This window comes from Alligator mississippiensis, chromosome 12, assembly GCF_030867095.1.
Source record: "Alligator mississippiensis isolate rAllMis1 chromosome 12, rAllMis1, whole genome shotgun sequence".
In the NCBI taxonomy this organism is placed as follows: domain Eukaryota; kingdom Metazoa; phylum Chordata; order Crocodylia; family Alligatoridae; genus Alligator; species Alligator mississippiensis.
In genome coordinates this window covers 27,570,552-27,586,449 of record NC_081835.1, presented here as the reverse complement: position 1 = coordinate 27,586,449, position 15,898 = coordinate 27,570,552, and the positions used below count along the sequence as shown (strand labels likewise).

Below are 15,898 nucleotides of genomic sequence, written 5' to 3'. Positions count from 1 at the left end.
TTCTCTCACAAAGAGCAAGATTTAGACAGTTGGGTTGAAAATGATCCCTTTCAAATGAATGAAGAATTCATGTCTGAACATGAAGAGAATCTGATTCACCCACACAGTAGCAGACAAACTCTTTATCACAAGCACCATTTGACTTTCCAGATGAAACGTTTGTTTGCATTTCCTGTTTTATCACTGTAGAAAGTAACTGTTAGATAAATATTTGATAAACAGATAGTCCCAAAAGCTTGTATAACTTGCATAGGCACTTATTTCTCTACTGTAAAATGGATTGGCCTTAAAGAATTTAGTTCTTATTTTCTACGTGAGTTCTAATCAGACAACTAATCCTAGGTAGGGAATTATCAAGCTGTATTAGAAGATCAGGGAGATACCTACCTTACGGCCTGCCTCATTGTTGTGTAAGTTCATGAGAGTCCTTGCGTTCTGTTTAATCTCCCTTGCATCCACAAATACTTTGGCGAAACCTATTCCATACCGAATATCAGCAGAGCAGCCTCCCCATTTCCATCCTTCCTCTTTATGGTATTGTCCCTGTTTTTCTTTGTCACAACCACAGTCGCTCAAGTTTCCCTGTGTACAGGCAGCAGTGATCGCATGCGCAACTCCAGCAGCAATGATGGCATATGTGAATGCTGCTTCTCTGCTACCTGAAAGTAAAACGGATTGTGAAGACATAGTGCAAGATTTGTGATACAGTAATTTAGAAAAATACATGCAAGTGTGTACACTGCAAACATCAGAAGGTTATTATTAAAAGTACTGCAAATATACAGACATTTCTCTATACATGTACGTACTGATCTGTGTTGATGTTCATCCCTTCTCTAAACCAATAAATCTCTAAGCTACAGTATTTATAAAATGAGATAAGCCCATATATGTATACATGCATCCAGATAGCTGCATGAATACATTTCAAGTTCTTATTGGAGCTGGTTGGATATTTTTGCTAGTTTATGCTTTTTGTAGGAAAGTGCCAATTTGTCAAACTAAAATATTCTTGGAAAGGTTTGGTTTTGGCAAATCTTCCCATTAAAAAAAAGTAAAATTTTGTTGAAACATTCCATTTTGACCTTTTTTAAGTGAAAAAATGTTGGTTTTCAGCTTGAAATAACTTTAATTTAGAAATCAATTTTTTTTCTAAAGAGGTAATATTTTTTAAAAAGACAAAATTAATGCATCTCAAAATTATTTAAACAAAAAGTTTCAAATGGGCCAAAAAAAATTTCTGCTTGTTAGTCCATTAAAATTTTTGCAATAAACCTTGTCTTGATTCAGAATCAGAAAAGAGGCAGGAAAACTGTTTTCTGTCCAGCTCTAGTTAGCACTTCAAAAATAAGATCATGCAACTTTTTCATTAGTGACTCAGACCTTTGAGGATGAAAGGCTGGGGGTCAGACAACTAAGTCAACTGTCAGGAATATTTCCTCCTAATTTTTTTTTCTATTTAAAATGTGTGGTCTACTTATCTTTAAAAAAATGTGGTTTCTAATGAAATGATGATGTCCAAGGAGTGAATTGCAGATGATTTTTTATGTTCTCTGGGTTATTTACATTCAAAATACTCTCAAGGGGAAAGGACCTGTTTAAGATGCAAAGAATTTGTAGGAGTCATCTGTCAGTATATACAAACAGGTGGCTAATTTAAGTAAAACTTTTATTTAATACATTCTTGAGAAAAAGACATAAAACTGAATATTTGGATGCACACATAATGACGGGTGATAGGTTATTATTCATGGGTAAGAGTGCTTCTGCTGTTTCAGGCTTCATGAGAAACCAATTCAGAAAGGAATTCCTTACAGGTTCTTCATTCCTAGCTGCCTTTCTCTTCACATATACAAGCTTGTCTGTAGATCGTTCTTTTCATGAAAAAGTTTTTCCCTATTCCATTACCTGATGGGCATATACATATAACAGAGAGCAAATAACATCAACAATATTCGATAATAGGAAATGTCATGGACATTTAACAGCATCAGTGGTGTTCCCAGTGCCACATTTGCAAACAAACCAGTAGTCAGTTGCCTAAAACAATTTTCATTGTCCTCAGTTAAATAATAAAACAATATATAAGGGAATGTGATTCAACAGAATATCCCCATGGGCTTTGTTGACCTATTAAAATAATAGAATCATAGAAAATTAAGGTAGAAAGGGACCTCAAGAGGTCATCTAGTCCAACCCCAAGGCTCAAGGCCCAAAGCAAGACCATTACCAACTATATCATCCCAGCCAAGGATTTGTCTACCCACGTCTTAAAAACCTCTAAGGATGGAGATTGCACAACCTCTCTGGGTATGCTGTTCCAGTGCTTTACTACTTTCCTAGTGAGAAAGCTTTTCATGATATTTAACCTAACCTTCCCCTGCTGCAACTTGAGACCATTATCTGCCGCCACTGAGAACAGTCTAGCTCCATCCTCTTTGGAACCCCACTTCAGGTAGTTGAAGACTTATTAAATCCCCACTCAGTCTTCTCTTCTCTGGACTAAATGAGGCCAGTTTCCTCAGCCGCTCTTCATAAGTCATATTACTCATAGGGGTGCACAAAGTGGGCACTATTAAATTTGGATTCGGATTTGGCCTGAATTGGGGACAATGATTCGATTCGCTGATTCGATACGGACAAATCTAAAGATTTGATGATGATTCGGAGAATCAGCGATTCAGACATAGATACAGCTTTGAATGTTTTTTCTACATACCTCGAGGTACCAGCACAGCTTGTGAACATTGTCATGCACAGGAGTGTGGGGGGGGCCTCCATGTACTCGGCGACAAACCCAGAAGTAGACCAGAAGTACTTCCTGTCCACTTCTGGGTCCGCTGGGGAACATGCTGGGGGCCCCTCCAGAGCCCCACCCCCTCCCCCGGGCTCAGCAATCAGCTGCAGACCCCGGGTGCCCGCCCAGACCCAGGAGGCACCAGTCACCGAGCCAGGGCGGTATGGGGGGACTCCCCCGTGTGCTTCCTGGTGGACCTGGAAGTGGGCCAAAAGTGCTTCTGGTCCACTTCCAGATCTGCTGCTGAGGGCCCTGGGGAGCCCCCCATGCTCCTGTGGGACACTCCATGCGCCCCAGCATCAAAGCACTCTTGAGCCCCTGCTACCTAGAGGTATGTAGAAAAAACATTTAAAGCTGTCTCTATTGTCTGAATCTCTGAATCTTTCCAAATCTCTCCAAATCGATTTGGAGGGTTCCGATTCAATTTGGAGAGATTAAAGGGTCCTCTGATTTGATTCGGATTCAGAGATTCAGCCACCAAATTGGGTCTAATCTCTGCTGAATTGAATCAGGGACTGAAGCTTCGCACAGCCCTAATTACTCAGCCCTCTAACCATTTTTGTTGCCCTCCACTGGACTCTTTCCATTTTGTCCACATTACTGTTTGGGCTAGCAGTTTGTTATGAAAACTTGAAGTTAGGGACAAGTCTCCAGTATATAGTCTCCAGTTCAGTCATGGCTTTCAGTATCAAAACATTTAATGAGTTGGGCTGCTTCAGGAACTAAAGAACTCCCAAAGAAATAAAGAAGAGAGAAACAAAATCAAATGTATCGAAATATGTTGTTGACTTTAGATAACTTTTGTCAGGTATACACTGAAACATAATGTTAAACACAGTATAAATACCAAGGGCCAATGGGCAGGTGGCTAAATGCTATGACTGGGAAATTGAGACAGAAACACCAGTTTCACTAGAACCAATGTAGCTCTTCCTCCTGTTTGAGACAATCACAGTAAACTGAGTCACTGAGAAATTTCAAGTATGGCTACTAAGGAAGCTGAGCCTCTTGAAAAAGGGAAGCAGAGCAGTAACAGAGGCATTACCTTTCCTTTTGAGTTCACTGAGGCCTAGAGGATTTCCTGAAATTCATAATACATCCCTATAGTAAAATGAGCTCTTAAAGCCTTCCTGCAAGGGACGATGTGTTGGCAACTCTAAGTGGTGAATCTTGAAGAATGTATTGAACAACATTTATTTATTCTGTGAAAGAGAATGTGAGGAAATCTTTAGGCCTAAATTTGTGTGTTTTTGTTTTTCTTTAGTTGCAAAACTTCTAATTCAAGACAGGAACTGTTTTCCCTCGCATAATAAAAAACACCAAGGACCTAATGGTAATCTAAAAAAGACCACTAAAAATCAGAAAATAACTTCATTCAAAATGAGGGAATAACTAGTGTAAGTAAGGTCAGAATCAAATTCTAACTGGTTTTAAAAATGCTAAGAAATACAACTTATTTGAAAAAAGATATAGCCATCTCTTACATATTAAAGGATAGTTATTCATATTGCAAAGAAGACAGGTATCCAGAGGCACAGGCCATGGAACCGGGTGGGTCACCTGGGCCATGGCCCGACCAACTTTTAGCACATTAATTTAGCTAGCTATGCAGTTAAAATTTTTTTACCTGGAATGACAATTGCGCATTTGTGGGTTATATAAATTAACATGCTAAAAGTTGGTCAGGCCATGGCCGAGGTGGCCCACCCCTTTCTGCGGCCAGAGGAATTCACCGCTAGAAGGTGTCAAAGACCTAATGTAGTAGTTATAAAATATCACGCTTGTCATATTTTTAGCTTATTTTTTGCCTAGATGAGTCATCTTCTTGAGCTTCATTACACTTGTTCTACCCTTCAGAATACAAATGATTTTGAAAGATATTCTGGCATTAATATGTGCAATTTTATGTTCATTTACTATTTTTATATGGATTTTGTCATAGTTTCTTCAACCTAACCCTGGTAAATTTACATTCCACTGTAAAGAAGTTGGGCACTCTCACACACCCTGTGCTTCAGGCACCCCTGCTTTCCTCACTCTTGATTATTTTGCACCTTCAGCTTTCCTCGCTGGTGAGCCTGTCATGATGTTGCTGCTTTCCTCACCACCAATTGACACCAATTCCTGTTCCCAGCAGCAATTGCTGGCAGGAAAATTGGCAGCAATCATTGGCAAAAGAAATCAGTGGCAGGGGAAACAATAACAGCAGCTGAAGGGGTGAGAAAGTGGCTAAAGGAGGGGGTGCGTATGCCCCCTCTCAGAGGTTTTCCACCGCTTAAGGGATAGACCCCATAGTTTGGGAAATACTGCTTTAGAAACTGAAAGGGGGCAACAGGGCTTTGTATCCAATCAAGTCAGAGTGGATACAGGCAGTCAACTTTGCTTTAAAAAAGTGGGGGGTTGTCTCTCTATTTATTAATTTAAAAAACATTTTTAACATTTCTGAGCCAGGTTTTGGTAAACTGTATTTGGACAGAAATCAGGTACTCATTAACACACCAAAGTTCTGTTCCTGGCCAGCTTCTGCCCCACATTCATCTTTCCGTGCAACTGTTTGCTGTGGCAAGAATAATGTGTGCAGGACAGGAAGGTGTGGGTCTCAGCACACAACTATGTGGGTCACATCCCCTACACACCCGATGTACATGCTGAAATCCCCTGCAACTCCATTTGTGGAGAGTTCAAACCCATGGAACAAACTTTCATGGGTTTTGAGGAAGGCAATGCTGAACTGGAATAACTCCACACTAACCTACTCCCTCTCACTTGCTCTCAAATTAACTCGCTGTCTTAATTTTCCTGAAAAGGTTTAGCTTCATGAAATGGAGGAAGATGATGCTAGAAGTATCACTGGACAAGTCAAAACCTTTAATGCCAACACAATACCATTATTTCTATTTTTAAATCCTGAGTCCCTGATGATGATAGTATCGCCATGTGCTGCATAGATGGGAACAGTAACTCGGTACATGAGATGAAATGACTACTGGCCTAGAAAAGTGGACTTAAGAAACTAGAATGGAAAAAATATCAGAAAGTCACCTAGGATTTTTTTTTTTAACTACACTCTGTATGTCAGTGCCATCTAGGACATATTTTAATTTCCAGAAAAATCTTAATCTTCATTGACAATTCCCTTGAAACTGTAACTTGATTTACATTTACACAATGACCAAATTAGAAACATATAACTGGGATCCATGAAAAACTCCATCTGCATAAGTGTGGTTGCCTGCATAAGACTTTGCGTATTTCTGGTGAAAGGTGGAGAGCTTCCTACACATGTACAAGAGGTGTAGCTTGTACTGCACTGGCTCTAACTAAAGCATACAACTCCCTTGAAAATGCTTCATTTGTGATGTACAAGCCCCCTAGCAGTGCCAGGCAGATCCCTCTGAGATTCTCCAAGCTGCTGCATTATGGTTGCCTCTTACTACTATAAGGTATCCACAAAGCATTGTGGTACAAAAAATAATAAATACATTTGGCAAAATCAACTTAAGGTAATGGGGGCTGGGGTGTAGTGTATGTACTAATGAAGTGTCCATAGCACAACCCTGTCAGATTCCAACAAATCTGCAAATTCTGCTAAATATCTTGTCACACAAGGACAGGAGAAAGGAAAGGAACTTAAGTCAATGGATATCTTGGAATATTGTCCTACCATCTACTCCTTCTCCTTTACAGAAGTTAATTCAAAGCTAAAGAGAGGGATGGGGGACATTAAGCACATAATGCAGAAATACATAGTAAGAAAATTGTCCTGAAGTCCCCCGACAGGTAGTAACTTGTTCCTGTCTCTTGGCCTATGGCAAACAAGGCCTACAATGGGCAGCAGCTTGAGAATATTGAATTTTAGAAACCTTCAGAAAAATATCTATCTGTGCAAGTAATGGTAGCTCTGGTAATTACATAGGAGATGATCAAGAGCTAACTTTTTCTACGTTCTCCATGCAGTCTTTAGATCAAGATGCACAATACTTGAATAAGTGCTTCATAGCTCTAGGAAGACAGATATTTTTGTGTTATGTTTCATGTTGGCTATACATATTTTAGTTATCTTTGAGGCAATGATTTTTGCGGGTGATATTTTTTTTGGACCAACTGCATAGTTGGGATAATGTTAGACAAGCTTTTTACTTATCTCTCTATTTTTTCTGGACATAATGCATGCATTATGGCTATTGCTAAAATTCCTGCTTACCCACATATCTGTTTGCTTTGATGGAATATTGTTTGGTGTCTATTCCTTCAGAAACCCCTGAACTCCATTATCCTGAAGCACGTGTTAGTGTTTTAATGGAACTCTAGCGCTTCTGAAGACTGTCTTTTGCTGAGGGAATAGATCCTTCTTATCACAGTATCATATCAGTTCCAAGGCTGTCTCTAGTCCTGCCACCAAGGACTGTACAGTTAACATCAGTCACAGGAAATGCTACAGATGCTTATTAGGCATAAAAGGAAACACTGAGATTAGATGAGCAAGTGAAATCATAAATACTACCAGTTCTACCAAGTTCATACTGTATCCTGGGAAATTCCCTCTATCTATTGCTAAATATAAGATCAAATATTCATTGAACAGGAAAACATGCAAAATTCCTTTGTTTGAACAAAATGAATCCATACATAAATAACAATTACCCAGATATCAGTGAGGTGCCTGTACATGAATGCACAGAGCCTGGGAAACAAGTAGGAAGAATTGGAAGTCCTCGTACAGTCATGGAACTATGACAATACTGGAATAACAGAGACTTGGTGGGAGGTTGCTTGACTGGAGCACTGTCATGGATGGGTCCAAACTGTTCAGGAAGAACAGGCAGGGGAGAAAAGGAGGAGGAGTTGCGCTTTAGGTAAAAGAGCCATATAATTGCACAGAGCTCCAGTATGAAACTGGAAATAGGCCTGCTGAAAGTCTCTGGGTTAAAGACAGAGAGAACAATAAGGGTGATATTGTGGTGGGGTCTGCTATATACCACCAGACCAGTAGGAAGTGGTGGACGAGGCTTTCTTCAACCAGTCAGTGGAAGTTTCCCAATCATGGGCCCTGGTTCCTATGGGGGACTTCAATCATCCTGACATCTGCTGGGAGGGCAATACAACAGTGCACAGGCAATCTAAGAAACTTTTAGAGAGTGTTGGGGACAACTTCCTGGTGCAAGTGCTGCAGTGGCCAACTAGGGGCCATGCTTCTCTTGACCTGCTGCTCACAAACATGGAAGAATTGCTGGGGAATGTAGAAGTAGACGGCAACTTAGACAGCACTGACCACAAGATGACTGAGTTCAGGATTCTGAGGAAAGGAAGGATGGAGAACAGCAAAATTAGGACCCTAGACTTCAGAAAAGCAGACTTCAACTCACTCAGGGAACTCATGTGCCAGTCTCAGGGGGGAGCCAGTCTTAGGGGGAGAAGAGTCCAGGAGAGCAGGCTGTACTTTAAAGAAGCCTTACTGAGAGTGCAGGAACAAACCATCCTGATGCACAGGAAGACTAGCAAGTATGGCAGAAGACCAGCTTGGTCTAGCAGGGAACTCTTCAGTAAAATAAGTCAGAAAAAGGAAGTTTATAAAAAGTGGAAACATGGACAAATAAATAGGGAGGAGTATAAGAGCATTGCTCAAGCATGCAGGGATGTAGTCAGGAAGGCTAAAACACAACTGGAGTTGCAGCTGGCAAGGGATGTGAAAGGTAACATGAAGGGTTTCTGAAAGTATGTCAGTAAAAGAGGAGAATCAGGGAAAGTGTGGGTCCCTTACTGAATGAGGGAGGCAACCTTGTGACAGAGGATGCAGAAAAGGCTGAAGTACTCAGAACAGCAGCAAAGTCTCCCTATGCCTGAAGAAGGGTACTTGTCCCCAAAAACTTGCAAAGAATTTTGTCCCAGCTACTCAGTTGGTCTGATAAAAGATATCACATCTACCCAAAGAACCTTGCCTGCCTGAAGTGCTCAATGCCTTTTTCACCTCAGTCTTCACGGGTCTGGTCAGCTCCCAGACAACTGCATCAGGCAGCACAGCTTGGGGAGGGGATGAGCAGCCAGCAGTGGTGAAAAAAATGTTAGGGACTATTTAGAAAAGCTAGATATGCACAAGTACATGGGGCAAGACAGGATGCACCTAAGGGTGCTGAGAGAGTTGACTGATGCAATTGCAGAGATGCTGGCCATCATCTTTGAAAACTGGCTGAATCACCAGGCTGTAATCAATGGCTCAATGTTTGGTTGGCAGCTGGTATCAAGTGGAGTACCCAGGGGAGCAGTCCTGGGGCCAGTTTTGTTCAATGTCTTCATCAATGACCTGGAAGATGGCATAAAGCACACCTTCAGCAAGTTTGCAGATGACACCAAGCTGAGGGGTGTAGTAGATATGCTGGAGGGTAGGGCTAGGGTTCAGAGTGACCTAGACAGATTGGAGGATTGGGCCAAAAGGAATCTCATGAGGTTCAACAAGGACAAGTGCAAAGTCCTGCACTTAGAAAAGAACAGTCCCATGCACCAGTACAGGCTGGGGCCTGACTGGCTGGGCAGCAGCTCTACAGAAACGGACCTGGGGGTTACAGTGGACAATAAGCTGAATATGAGCCAGCAGTGTGCTCTTGTTGCCAAGAAGGCTAACGGCATACTGCACTGCACTGGTAAGAGTGCTGGCAGCAGATCAAGGGAAGTGATTATTCCCCTCTATTCAGCACTGGTGGTACCACATCTGGAGTACTGTGTCCAGTTTTGGGGCCCCCACTACAAATAGGATGTGGATAAATCAGAGAGAGTCCAGCAGAGGACGACAAAATGGTGAGGGGACTGGGGGACATGACTTACGAGGAGAGGCTGAGGAAACTGGGCTTATTTAGTCTAGAGAGGGGATTTAATAGCAACCTTCAACTACCTGAAGTGGGGTTTGAAAGAGCATGGAGCTATACTGTTGTCAGTGGTGGCAGATGACAGAACAAGGAGCAATGGTTTCAAGTTGCAGCAAGGGAAGTTTAGGTTAGATATTAGGATGAACTTTCTCACTAGGACGGTAGTAAAACACTGGAACAGGTTACCCAGAGAGGTGGTGGAATCTCCATCCTTGGAGGTTTTTAAGACAGGACTAGACAGCTTTGGCTGGGATAATGTAGTTGGGGATGGTCCTGCTTTGAGCCTGGGGTTGGACTAGATGACCTCCTGAGGTCCTTTCCAGCCCTAATTTTCTATAATTCCATTAGCTCTATGATAATGAATGTATCCCTTGTTCCGGTGATTAAATAAACAGGAATAAAGCTGTGTCCTATGCTATATATACTATTATAAATAAAACAAGTTAAATGAAAGGTATTTAATCTGGCAGTAAAGAATTTCAAGCTTTCAAGGTTTTTGTGCCTTTTGTGCAATAGCTGATGGCATCACTAATGTCTGAAGCAGAACTTCAATTCATGAGAAGACCAGGATCCTACCCCTTCAGAAGATGAGCTACCATCTCTCTTCAGATTCTAGCTTCCATGATCCTAGACTGCTGTAGGCTTAATTTCCATCCACTATTGCAAGGTGAAACAAAGAACCACCTTTCCACAAGTTAGTAAATGTACAAACCCGTTAGTGTTAGAATTCATTAGTTTGTACTTAAACCTACCTCGGGTAAGCTACACCCTGCATTTTCTTCTTGCCCTGAGTTCCTACTGAAGTCAAGAAATGAGCACCAAATGGGCTTGACACCTACGAGGTACACCTCCACTAACATTTCAGGCTGCACCTTCAGAGCCCTGAACCTGCAAACATGCCTGGGCGCAGTTTTACTCCCATGAGTCAGTGTTTGCAGTATTGTGGTTTCAATTAATTTTTAATTAAGTGAAACCTTTTTTTACAAAATGTTTGCACATTAAGATAATAATCAGGAAACCAGGACAGAATCCTGTAATATGGTGCTGGCTGCCCTTCACTCCCAGTGAGTCAAAAAGAACTGATGGTGCTGAGTAGCTCAGCACCTCTCAGCACCCAGGTATGTTTTTAAATAGTTTGTTCCACATTATCAGCCCTACCATAAATTGCCTAATCTGGGAAATAAAAAAGACAAATTTGTATTTATCTCACTGGAAAACATACATTATATTTTCTGCTATTTAAAGCCAAAGGGTCAGAGAGGGAGTTATCTGCAATGACATGAACTGAAATATATGTTGATTGTGAAAATATAAAGATGGAAAATACAGTCTCCCTTGCCAATTATGTGCCATGACTAACATTACTTCACATTTCTATAGAGGTCATAATTCATATAAAAATGGAGAGCAGAACTCATCTTCTTACTACTTTGGGGTTTACCTCCTTCTTTTCCTTGATAGAATATGGACTTGATTTTTTAAATGTAACACATGTGTTTAACAAATAATGGCAGCTTGTACCACCATGCCTTCCAATTAAGTGTTCAGACCTCTGAGGAGCTGTGTATCCTCAAATCTTCAACTAACTTTAAATAAAATTGAGGACACACCACATAACAGGAACAAATTACAAATATTTAGTCACAATAATTAAGTTGAATTGTTCCTAAAAATGTGAGCATGCATAGGTGCTTGCTGCTTCCCATTACATGAGTCTAGGTTTTATTATGCTTCTTCAGCACAGAAATTTACAATATGATATTCAGAGTCGGGGTACAGCCAGAGATATGGGCCATTTCAGAGGTATTTCCCATTTTAAGTTCATAAAATATTTACTCAAGCTATGAAAGTGCAAAATCATAGCTATAATTGTGGATTTCAGAAAATGAAGTTCCCCCTTTTTAAACATCTTCCCTTCCTATACAGCACTGTATCAGAATGTTATGTGGAGCTGGGTTTGTTTTGAAAAGCCTGTGTAACTGACCCAGCAATGGGTGCTAGTTATTCTGCCTTCTAATGAAATGTAATCTTTTTGTATCTCTAAAACATGTACTCACAAGATACATTTGAAGACAGGTATGAAAGCCTTCTGATGTGAATTCCAACTAAAGTGACCTTGGGGCAATGTTTTATCTTATTGTGACACTGACTACCTAGAAAGATTGACTCTTTGGCATAAAGCAACTGGCTGTTTTTTAGACATTTAGTGCCATATTTCAGCATGGCTTATGCTTTAGCAACAGCAGTTTATTTTCGTTTTATTAAACTTGTTAATTACTGCACCTGCATTACTGTAATGTGCAGAATGTTACCCACAAAAATAGTGGCAGTAGCTGAAAACATAAATGCAAATCCTAACTGCTGAAGGCAATGGCAAAGCTCCCATTAACTTCCATGGGACCTGTATTTGACTATTTTAGTGTATCCTGGGAACTGCCTAGTACCACCAGTTTAAAACCTAGAGAGTGTGTCACTCCTAAACAATGACTATGCTTAATAGTACATAACAATTAAGAAAATTTTGTTAGGATAGCAGCCGTGTCCATTTGATTCCATGGACAATTACATTCTCTCCCTTTTATTTAAAAAAGTAGGAAGCAGGGGCAGAGACACTACCATTCTAACTTTTTCTTTTCTGCAAATTATTTTAGTAAGTTTTTCCTTGGTCTGACATTTGTTCCTTGTAAACCAAAGAATCAAAAACTTCAATTTGTCCCATGAAACTACATTGGAATTGAATGCCAAAAATGTCCTTAATTCTTCTATGATGTATCCTGGGAACATACACATGAAATGATGTAATCTAAAGGGCATTTTCACTCTGAAAAATGTCTGAAGATAGTACCTCCCTTTCTAAACACACCTACCCCTTCCCCTTGGCTTATTGAAAGTCTGACCTGCTAATATTAGCAACAAGATAAGTTTTAGTATATCCTGCTCACTGGGCAAACCCAGTTCAGCTAGAGAAGAACAAGCTGGATTCTTTGCCTTCAGGACATCAGTAAAGGAAATATGTTCTAAATTTTAATTGCTCAGTCAACCAGTTACCATGCGGGCCAACTGTGAATGTAAGGGAGTTAAAATGATTTGGCTTGTAGACTATTTCCCATTCATTGTGAATCATAAAACAAGACTTCACCCTTACACAACCAGAACAACCTTTTCTCCTGTATGGTACTTCCAGTGGACCATATGGGATGCAAATCAACTGCAAATTTGGTCCAGTCAGCAGAGTTAAGGGTACTGCTAGAAGAGAAGCATAGCTAGGTGGTGTGAGTCTCTCTTTAAAAGAACTTCTTTGAGTGCTAATCTCAAATCCTAACATTTAGTCCCTTCTCTGATAAGCTTTTCCATTTACCTTTTCTGACTGATAGTCTCTCTGGATTAAAAAACATTATACAAAATGAAAATAAGTGCTGAACTTGGCCTCTTGTATCCCTCATATCCCAGGTATTTCACTATCGCCTCTAATCCCCCCTGCCTGCTAAAGTTTCACCATTGTATCCAATGATGAAGCTGCACCAGCAATGAATCCTAGGTCCGCATTTTCTAGCATCAGAAAAGCTAAAAGAATGACCCACATACCTGGTAATTATAGACATACGGAGTTCATTTTAGGATGCTATATACCTTTGTTGTGTCATGTCAGAGTGTTCATTGTTTTAGCTTTCTATTTTTCTTATGCCTTTCTAAGTATTCCGCTCTCTTGTGAGATCATTCTGTTTCAAGCCGACAGCCTCCCATGGTCCTCAAGCACTTCCACTGAAATAGTGACTCATTTTTTCTTAGTACTACTAGCATCATGGTCGTGCTCTTTGTCATAGGATTGTGCTAGATGTTATTTAGTAAGAGGGAAGAGGTCCAGAGCTTTGCAGTGAAATTGCTTGAACTCTGCTGTGTAATGTCCGTATTGCAGTGTCTTCAGTTCAAACAGGCATGTGCTGATTTTTTTTCTTCCTGTATTGTATCTAACAAAGGATCTTCACATACTGGGCTGAAATCATTTTTTACTTTGGCCAGATTTCTTACTTCCATTGGGATTGCTTTCACTTTTGCCACATCACAGTGGAAAGGCACAGTCACAGAGGTTTTGCTGACTCAGAAAAAAAAAATTCTTCCTATAGAATTTTGCTTCATAATGGCATTGTCACTTTAAACACCTAAAATACCTGTTCCTTGTGTCCTCACCTCATTGCACTAGTTGGTACTGTCCACTTCTGAGTACAGTCAAATCCCAAGGTGGCCTAGGCCATATTTGTGAAAGTAATTCTCTGCTTATGCCCTGTCATCGGTACTTCAGTTAGCAGGGTCCTATGCACCGCTCAAGGGTTGGGTTGTTGATTCTTCAGTGAAAGGCCTCCATGGTAGAACTTGGTCCATTACTGCCCACATGGACATTTGCTGTTGTAGCCAAAGACTTTTCTGTTTCATCAGGTCTTTGAACCCTACCTATCAATTTCCTGGAACTGATGTCAGCAGAAATTTGTCTTACTGTGAAAATTTGTCCTTGCTTATGCCTGAAGATCCCCAAGTACTGAAATCAGTAGGCAGGCAGGGCGGGGGGCAGAACTGTGCTCTGCTCCACTGCAGCAGCTCCTCCTCCTGCCAGGGGCAGGGGGCTGCAGACCCAAGTCCCTGGGCCTGTAGCTCTGTCAGCTAGGAGCCGCCTCTGGGGGAGCAGGAGTTGTGGGTTTGGGTTTTTATCAGAGAACTTGAGACTTTTTATCAGGAAAAACCAGGATCTCTGATTATGGCAAGATACCCACTATTAGCATCAATAACAAAGTCTCTCTCTCTTTTGAAGGACAAGCTAGACAGTATACCACTATATATGGAACAATATGGTATGCTTCAGAAACCACTAAATGCCATTGTAATAATAATGGAACTTAAGTGGTCACTAGCTATAATCCTTTTTTCCAAACTATGACTGAAGGAAAAATTATCAAAGTAAAATAGGATTTCCTAATAAATTAATTTACAATCAATAATGGCCAGCTCTCATACAGCATTTGTCATCCATAGACAACTGAGGAACAGGGAGAGAAAGTGATTTTTCCAAGGCCATCTAGCCTGCCAGCGGCAAAGCCAAAAACAGAATGACAGGTTTCTTGAGTCCCAAACAAAAGAAAATTAAGTTTGCATTAGTTTGGCTGCACATGCTGAAGATTACCCAATGCAAGGGAAAGTAGTAAAGCAATCAGAGAGACAGATTTGATTTAATCTGTTAGCAAAACCTCCTCTGATATGCATCAGTCATCATCAATATGTAGTCTTTAGGACAACCAACTGTTACAGATTTATACACCTAATTGTTATTCACTTAGTAAATTATCACAAAATTATGTTAGCATTTCTTCCTTGTATACAAGCACTCCCAAGTTGCAATCTCAGGCAGTGCAGTGATAAACCAAGTTACATTACTGTCCCCCTTAGTGTAAGTACATCAGTGCCACTTTCAGGTCAGATCCTAGTCATCTAATCAAGAAAGTGGAATGATGTCATGTGGTCTAATGATTTTATTGCAAGTTTTAATTGTGAAACCATTGGTGTAACATTTTTAAAGAATCATCCAGACTAAAAGACTTAATCAGCCTTCAAAGATTAACTAATATTAAAATATCTTTTATAGTATTTTAATAACATTTTACAGAAGGCATGTCAAAGTATTAAAAATCTAGAGCTCTAGCTGATTGTCATGAGGAAAAATACAAGTAGAAAATATTTTGACCTCAGAATTCATTTGCATTGTTATTAGTGCACTATTTACAATAAGGAGCTATGTTTTGGTTTACAACTTCATGTTGCATATGTCATTTCCCCAATCCTTATCCTTCTGTTTAGGACAAGGTATGTGGGGCTTTCCTTTTTATCTTGCCTTAATTGTGGGCATTAAGTCTGGCCTTTGGCTTTATGAGGTATAGATTGTTGCTCTTTTTAACTCAGTGAAATATTAGCCTAGATTATAGTGAATGGTAATTTATACTTAAGGAGAGAGAAAGGACAGTTGATAAAAGGGAATAGAAAATTGTGAGTAGCTCAGAGGAGTCTTCTAGGAAATAAGTGGTTTTTCTACTTTTTGGTAAAATGATAGTGTCTGTATCAAATGTGCAGTGCTGATAGAGATAGGAAGCCAAGGGAGTCAGGAGACATTCTGTTGCACATTAACAATTATACTAAAGTTAGTAATATTTAGTGGCATTGAATAGTCTTACAATTTTTCACGGAGTTAACTTTGCCA

At 40.2% G+C, this 15,898-nt stretch overlaps 1 protein-coding gene across 1 annotated transcript in view; it reads right to left on the bottom strand.

Annotated features, from left to right (window-relative positions):
* WNT7A (Wnt family member 7A) overlaps positions 1-15,898 on the bottom strand; it is a 61,525-nt gene that overhangs the window by 41,086 nt on the left and 4,541 nt on the right. Inside the window, exon 3 of the mRNA XM_006267460.3 lies at positions 388-659. Within this exon, the coding sequence (XP_006267522.1) occupies positions 388-659 (272 nt within the window). The remainder of the gene's footprint in view (positions 1-387; positions 660-15,898) is intronic.